Genomic DNA, 8,571 nt, shown 5'->3' on the forward strand with positions numbered 1-8,571 from the left:
GGAAGTGTGTTTGTGGACGGCGACGACGATGGCGACGACGACGATGGCGACGAAGACTATGACTCAGTGGGTGATGCTTCTGCAGATTCGTCATCCTTGGAAGAAGAAGAAGAAGAAGAAGAAGGACAAGACCACGGCGACACCACCACCACCACCACCGGACTCGTGGAAAGAGAGACCTTCCCGTCAAGAAACAGGGAAATAACATGGTCCTCGAGGGCGTACGGGTAGTGCTCGATGTAACGGAGGGACTGCATGGTCGTAACGTCACGTGCGACAATTACTTCACCTCCTACAAACTCGCACGGCAGCTCCTGGAGAGGAAGCTCACCGTGGTCGGCACGGTTCGGAAGAACAAGCCCGAGCTCCCGACCGGGCTGCTCGCAGTCAAGGGAAGAGAGGTGTTCTCATCCAAGTTCGCATTCATGCCCACCGCCACTCTGGTGTCCTACATCCCAAAGAAAAACAGGAATGTGGTGCTCCTGAGCACACGGCACCCTGAGGCCGACATCAGCGACCGCGAGGACGGGAAACCGGTCATCGTCCTGTACTACAACCGCAACAAAGGTGGCGTGGACAACCTAGACAAGGTGATCAGAACGTACAGCTGCAGGAGGATGACCGCGCGCTGGCCCCTGGTCGTCTTTCACAACATTCTCGACGTCTCTTCCTACAACGCCTTCGTGATATGGAGAGAGATCAACCCAGACTGGATGCCGGGCAAGCGGAACAAGCGGAGGGTGTTCCTAGAGCAGCTGGGAAAGGCTCTCGTGACTCTGTTCATCGCACGAAGGGAGCGCATCCCCCGCACGGAAGCGTCCGCCGCGGTTGTGAAGGCTGTAAAAGCCACCGCCGCCACACAGAGAGCTCTTGACTACAACGCTCAACCTGAGCGTCCGGCCTCCTCCATAGCCCTAGCAGGAGCCCCGCTCGGGGCGAGTAAGAGGAAGAGGTGTCAGATATGCCCCAGGAAAAAGGACTGTAAAACTCACAGCGTGTGCCGCGGGTGTAACAAATACATCTGCAAGGGCTGCTCACTGGTCTATTGCCCTACGTGTGCGTCCTAATATGGGGTGGGCTATGTGAGGGGGCCAACCGCCCGGGGAAGCAGGGACAACACAAGGGTTAAGAAGACTTTTAGTTCTCAGCAGCTGATCCTCCAGTGACTTTTCATTTACTCAACATGTCTTGCTGTAAAAGTTTCATCTTTGCTTAACCTGGATCTTGTCATTGTATTATACCTTTTTTTTTTTCATATCATTTTCGTCCAGTTCTGTGCAGAAAATGTGTAACTAAGACGTAAGCAAGCGTGATGGGGAAATACATTCAAACCTTTCCGTTGATACTGTTTTGACCTCTTGACTTAATTTTAGAGCAGAAGAGTCATTGTTCTCACATTTTAGAAAAACATGTTTGTGTCTTTCTCTGAAGTTTGGTCATGTTGTTTGATGGAGCAAATAAAATCAAACATACACTTCTTAAATAATAAACTACAATTTATCAATTAACACCAAAATATTCTATTGTTGACTTTATTTCATGTACCAACTGTTGAGCACGTCAGGGCACAGTGAAGGGATTTTACAGCCTCAGTGTTTCAATCATCACCTCTTCACTCTTTCTCTTTGAACTCAAGATAACTAAGCGGTTTACTAACAAATGGCCCATTAGCAGTACTTACGATAAGTTAATCAGGGGGGCTATAATCCTTTCAATTATCTGAGTATCTATTGAATAATTAGAACCAGCTACACAGACGTTTTAGGTTCAACACAGTAGGTTTCATTTAAAATCTAAGATTAAATCTAATTCCCCTTGGTCCAAAGAGGGAAGTGAGAGCAGGGGTGGCACAGTTGTGATATAAAAATGGTGATTACAGATGCATAACAGAGATAACTAAAAAAAACTTTTATTACACTTTTATAGTTTGTTTTGTGTGATTTATGAGTAAAAATATGGGGGAAGAGTTGGAAGTACAGTAAACAGCAAGGGGGGAAAAAGGGATACTGAAATGATGATTAATATGACTTCCCTAATGTCTCATGAGACAAAAGTCAGATTTTGTGTGTAACTTAGTGGACGTGTGGTGGAATAAAAATGGAATGGAAATTAGTCATCTCTCATCAGGGGAGTGACAGCGGGGCCACATCAATCTGGAAATGTTTGTCACTTCATCTGCAGGTCTGACCGCGACAGGACGAGATGGATGCTTTGAATTGGCGTCTGTTCTTTGTGTGGCTTTGCTTTAACGGTAAAGTGCATATACAATAATCTTTTATAGTCAATATAGACAATAAGCAATATTGTTCTTTTTTTCTCTTTCTATTTGTTATTATCTCTTTCCTGAGAATAATTATTATATTTTTCTTTACATTTTATGACAGAAGTTCAAACCAAAGCTTCGTCTTGGACCATTAACTTGCCGTCCACAGTCAAAGGTCACATTGGCTCCTGTGTGGTGATTCCTTGCTCTTTCAGCTACCCAGATAATGGAGAGAAGGTGACTGAATTCACAGGGATTTGGACCAAGGACCCGAAACTTGTTGTCTATCACCCAGTCAAGTCTAACATCGTGCAGCAGTATCGGGATCGCACAGAGCTGCTGGGAGACATCAAGCACAAGAACTGTTCACTGAAGATTAATCCGCTCCAGCAAAGTGACCAAGGACCGTTTTATTTCAGGATTGAGATCGCAGACTTTGAGAACTTTTCTTACAAAGCTCACCAAGTCTCCATTACAATGATGGGTAAGAAATACATAACAACTTTCTAAATAGTTACATTTTTACGTGATTCTCTCTTCTTATAATAATATAAATATTCATTAAATTAAATTCCTTTTTATCTGAGCATTCATGAATCACTCATTCAACTTGAGATTTGATTATTTTTTACTTAAATTAATAAACAAAAAATACTTAAACACTTAAAGGAGGTTATGATTTCATCTGTGTTTGTTCGTTAAATAGTTAGTATGTCAGTACATAATAAGTTAGTAAATAAGTACTCAGCCAATTTCCATGAAATTTGGAGGGGAGGAACAATCTCAATCAGGAGCAGATCCAGCATTATTTTTCACTTTCTTCAACACTGCGAGATAGGGTATTTTTCATCATTTTAATAGATTTCTCCGAGAATAATTCATGGAACTTGATGATATATCAGGCATGTTAAGGGGACTGTTATTTATGAGCGGGTGAAATTTGGTGCAGATCCAAATAAAAATCAGGATCTGGTGAATTTAAATGTGGTTTCATAAGGGGACTGTTTGGATCGAGGTATGCGCTCCACTGAGTGTCCCACTAGTTGTTATAGCATTGGAAAGTTCAGGTCATAACTATAACCCCAAAGACAGAGTTGTCAAGCAGCACACACTGAGGTGCAGATAGGGATAATTTAAAATGTCTAATTTAAGCAGTGACTGGTCCCTCATTTGTCACTGGTTGGTTTCCCTCATCTGGGTTATTTGATCATACAACAGTATAACTTAGGATTCATTTCTATTGACAGATGTGTAAAAATGAAGGGAGATACAACAGATCTTAACAATTCGTTCAAGTAAAATATTGTGTCCACAGGAGTTCTGTCAACATGTCAACAGACTGAAAAGCTTAGAAAATATTTGAGCATGATATGAATCAGTGGGACCTGCTCTGTAGAAAGATAAAGTGACTTAAGGGCAACTGCTTGAATCAACAGGAAATCTTTTTCGCACAATTCTCTGCAGCATATTTACTAGTCGGTTCCTGGGTTGTGGTGTAACTTACTTTTTTAGTTTTAGCAGGCTAATGGTTCCTTTTATTTTCTGGCAACTATATGCTTTCAATATTCTAGACAAGAGGAACACTTAATATAGTGCTTATCTCCACCAAGGCCCAACTGTCCCCTTATAAAACCACATTTAAATTCACTTTTATTTGGATCTGCACCAAACTGCCCAAACTCATATCAGTCCCCCAAACATGCCTGATTTATAACCAAGATCATCTGAGAAAACAACAAAAACATTGAAAAATGCTCAAAATCTCAAAATGTTAAAGAAAGTGAGAAAAAAAATTCTAATCTGGATCCACACCAGAAGTTAATAACAATAATAACTTTATTTATAGAGCACTTATCTAAACCTGGTTACAAAATGCATCTCAAAATACATGGCAATAAAAAAAACAAATGAATAAAAGATCAAAGGTAAGCGGATATTAGGGAAATATTCAATTCAATTCAATTCAAATAGCCAAATCATAACATATTAAGGTTGAGAACCAAGGGTTCTTCGCTGGGTCACACCCCACCCCTCCAAAAAATTACATGGAAATTGGTTGGGTAGTTTTTGCGTAATCCTGCTAACAAACCAATGAAAACATTACCTTCTTGGTGGAGGTAATGAACAAGTGAGGACAGAATACAGAACTTCAAAAGACTGCATCATCGCTTTGAACAGATTAAGTGTTTTCCTTTATTTTCATGACAGAATCCTTACAATCACAACCTCTCTTGTTCTTACAGGTAAAGTCGATGTGGATATCTCATTGACAGAGGACGCAGTTGAGGGTCAGCTCATGGTGGCGTACTGCTCCGTGTCTCCCTCCTGTCCCACCTCCATTCCTGTCTTCAGATGGAGTCACTCTGGAGAGGAACATTTTCATTCTCTGCAGTTTGACGACGACCAGTGGAAAGCGACAGCTACTCTGACCTTTCGCCCGACCAACGCTGACCACAACAAGTCTTTACGGTGCACCGCACGATACAGCGGAGGGCAGCAGCGGGAAACATCCAAGCTCCTCAAAGTTAAACGTATGTGTAAACAGCAGTGGTGACAGTACAAGCAGGTGTTTCAAATGTCAGAACCTTTGGATGCAGGAGTGTTTCAAGGGGCTTTTGGGGCCACAATCATCTGTTCATGCCGATCTTAGAATTTGTGGAGGTCCTCACATAATTGTCTTATGGACAAGTGTAATCATAGACTGTTTATAATGACAGATGACGTTCCTCCCACTATCCAGAAAGGAAGCCAAAATATCCCTGATGCAAACGTTGCCATCTTGCGCCGATAGCTTCATCTGTAGCCAGTGTCTGCGTAATAGTGATCAGGGGATAGAACCTCAGTATTGAGGTTCCACCAGTACATTGGAGCCACCAATTGCGAGTCAGCCTTCACTGTCAATCATAACATTACACCCGTTTTTATAGCATCAAACATTAACACTTGAACAAAGATCGGTTTGATAAGAACAATTTAAAACGACTGAAGCCATCTTTGAGAAAAAATAATTGACGAGTACATTGACTTTTTGGTTTGGTTTGTGAACTGCAGCCAGCCACTTGGGAGTGATTGAGACATTTTATAAAGGTGTCTATAAAGGTGGTGAGGGGCCCCCCCTTCAGCTTGAAGCCCTGCTTTGCCAACCCTGTTGCATCGCCCCTGACTGGATTTAGGTTTTTGGTAGCCTCTATATAGACTCTTTTTATCTTGTTTATATATGTGCAGTGGCCCCTGTTTCAGCTTTATAAAACAATATAAAATATAAACATAATGTAACATATGTTGGTGGAATCACAACCAGTTCCTTTGTTTTCTTGCAGACGCCCCAGTGAATGTGAGGGTTGAGTACAAGTCTGTTGTGAAGGAGGGAGAAGCCGTGCGGCTGACATGCACCAGCGATGCTCACCCTCCTGCCAGCAGATATGAGTGGTTCAGTGAAACTGGTGCTCAGCTGCATCGGGGAAACCTCTACACGATGCCAAACGTCTCCAGACACATGGGTGCATTGTACTGTACCGCCATCAATACAGTCGGACGAGGCAAATCAAGCCCTGTGCGTCTCACTGTGTTGTGTAAGTACAATCCATGAAATGCAATGATAAAGAAAGTTTTATTTGTTTTATTTGAACATTTGTCATACGGCTAACTCATAATTACTCCTTGTTACAGATGCCCCTGAGATTAAGAGCGTCTCCTCCTGTTCCTCAGAGGGAAAAATGGTAAAGTGTGTGTGCATTGCTAACTCCCAACCTCCCTGCATGGTCCATTTTGTGCTTTCTGAAAGAGTCCTACCAGGCACCAAGATAGAGAGACACGGCCCTGTCACCATTGGAACTCTGGAGGCCGAGTTTGAATCCTCTGAGTTTGTCCTTTGTCTGGCAAACAACACGGTGGGCAACGCCAACCTCGTACTCTCCCTACCTGTGAACGGTAAGGAAGTGTTTCAAATTTGAACACATGATATTTCTAATATGCATAAACAACTGACGGTTTGAACTGTGGAATAAGAGGAAAGTGACTGCAGGTGGTTTCTGTTTGGACAGGTGAGATGCAGAATCTCTATATCGCCATTGCCATCGGGGCAGGCGCGCTTCTGGTGATACTTTTAATGGCTGTGGGACTTGTTAAAAAATGGTAAGTGGGAATAGAAAACATTTCCTCCCAATGAAAGTGAAGTCAGTGATATGGTAAAGCAGCTTGGTACTGCCCACTTGTGGTAAAACTACAAAATAGCAAGCTTAAAGAAACTTGAAGTTGATTATAAAGATGCTATGATTATTTATTATGATTGATATGATTATTGCCTAAGAAAAAAAAAATGGACAAAAAAATGGACAAATCTCATGTATGAATGTATTTGTCTGATCAGTGACTCTGAAAATGAAATCATCTTTCTCTTGGTTTTGCACGTACGTATCACATCTGTAGAGGCATTGGTATGGTCTTTATGTTAGACATTCATATTTATATATTTATATATTTTCTCTTTTGGGCGTATGTATCTATTAATGCATCTGATACTAGTCAAGCCACTACACTTTGGCCTCTGATGGAGAAGTTGGGTCAATGTCTTAGAGGACATGATAATCTCTGTCCAGGTTTGCAGTTTGCTGGGGCAGCACTGTGGTAAAGTGCTTAGCACTGTTGCCTCACAGCAAGAAGGTTCCCAGTTTGAATCCCAGCTGACTCTGTGGAGTTCTCTTCATGTCTGGGTTTTCTCTGAGAACTCTGGCTTCCTCCCACAGTACAGAAACATGCAGATTGGGGTCCATAGGTATGAATGTGAGTTTAAATGATTGTTTGTCTTCAGCCAACCACCCGCAAGATAAGCTGCATAGATAATGCACATGGATGGTGTGACAATAGTTTATTTTTTCTGGATCCTAAATTAAAAGTCCTTACTCTTCCAGTAGGGGAACATCTGGAGAAACACCAACACCTCACATCAGCGCTTTGAGGGAAAACAAAGAAGAGCTCTCTGAATGTGCTACAGTAAAAGGGTGACAGATATTAGCCTCAGTTTGAAACAAGCAAAAGTTTCCTCATGATTTAACATGACACAATCTTGCATAGTCTCATGTAAATTTACTGTGTGTGTATGTTTGCACTCTTCAGAAAAGACATGGACTACGATGTGGTGCCAAGACCTAATCATCATGTCGACGATCATGTGTATGACAACGTGGAGGCATGTGAAGTTTTCTTTATTTCTTCATTATTTCAGAGCGTGAAGACAACTCTAACTGTTACTTCACTTCCTACACAGACTGAATTGGATGATGCTATCTACGCCAACATGTAACATCGCTGAGTTTGGTGCAGCTGCAGTTCCTCTGTGTGGGGATGTGGGTCAAGACAATTGTAAAGAAAAATAAATACTTATATGCAATTTTCTGTACGTGTTAAACAAGCATGTGATTATTTTCCTGTGTGCTAAAATTCACATATTCATTTTTCAGAAAAAGTTTCCTGTCTTAAAACAACTTTGTGATTGTTCAGAACCTTCGCTGTTTGCTTTTCAGATCAACATTATTATATATATAGTTTTTATGACTATAGCTGACATAAAAATATTCCCTGAAGGTGATTCATAGGAAATGATTAAATAAAGTATCACTTTCACAAATATCAGCTGTAGAAACTAAATATGAATTATTGATCCACTCATATCGACTAATATCGGTCTCCAGGAGCCATTTAAGGACAGATACAGATATCATGCCGATATTTCTGCAGCTGTTCTGATGAATGAATGAATCTGTAAAACTTACAGCTCACATTTCCAGACTGTTTTACTTTAGCTGGACCAAAGATGTCTGTCACTGTCCACTCACCACATCCTTATTTCAATAAAGATAACACTTGTTAAAAATAAAACTGGTTTCCTGATATAATAAATTAAACACAGCAGATAGAGTGGCTTAGTAAGGTTTTCATATAATCTGCAGTTTATTGAGAGGAAGCCTCCTTTTAATCCACACATGTTTAACAGCAGCCATCCTGGACAGGCCACAGACACACACTCTCACACACACACGCACACACTCACAGTGCCGTTCCCCCCAGGCTGCGGTAGCGGCCGCTGCTCGGCCTTTGTGCGTCAGCAGCTCCCGATCCGGAACCACGTTCGAACCCCGCACATGCGACCAGTCGTCGTCAAAGTGTACGACGGGTGCAGCCATGTCCCGGATCAGCCTAACAGCTCCGGGGGAAAGATGAGCGAGCGGCCGGTCTGACAGGCCGCAGCATCCTCCCGGTGTGCCCGCTCATTGCTCCACACACACACACACACACAAACACACAATAGC

At 42.1% G+C, this 8,571-nt stretch overlaps 1 protein-coding gene across 1 annotated transcript; it reads left to right on the forward strand.

Annotated features, from left to right (window-relative positions):
- The first annotated feature begins 2,743 nt into the window (after nt 1-2,743).
- Nucleotides 2,744-8,499, forward strand: LOC118113522 (B-cell receptor CD22). The gene is made up of 8 exons (XM_047340843.1): nt 2,744-2,747; nt 4,507-4,794; nt 5,584-5,835; nt 5,933-6,193; nt 6,307-6,397; nt 7,174-7,263; nt 7,379-7,455; nt 8,330-8,499. Exons 1-8 carry the CDS (start codon nt 2,744-2,746, stop codon nt 8,497-8,499), a joined length of 1,233 nt encoding a protein of 410 aa, XP_047196799.1.
- Nucleotides 8,500-8,571: the final 72 nt, after the last annotated feature.

Source organism: Hippoglossus stenolepis, chromosome 8, assembly GCF_022539355.2.
Source record: "Hippoglossus stenolepis isolate QCI-W04-F060 chromosome 8, HSTE1.2, whole genome shotgun sequence".
Taxonomy (NCBI): domain Eukaryota; kingdom Metazoa; phylum Chordata; class Actinopteri; order Pleuronectiformes; family Pleuronectidae; genus Hippoglossus; species Hippoglossus stenolepis.

Excerpts from the sequence above, each read along its gene's own strand:
- LOC118113522 (XM_047340843.1), top strand. Across the intron at positions 4,795-5,583 it reads CAAGCTCCTCAAAGTTAAAC|ACGCCCCAGTGAATGTGAGG; the intron begins GTATGTGTAAAC and ends GTTTTCTTGCAG. Across the intron at positions 6,398-7,173 it reads GTGGGACTTGTTAAAAAATG|TAGGGGAACATCTGGAGAAA; the intron begins GTAAGTGGGAAT and ends TTACTCTTCCAG.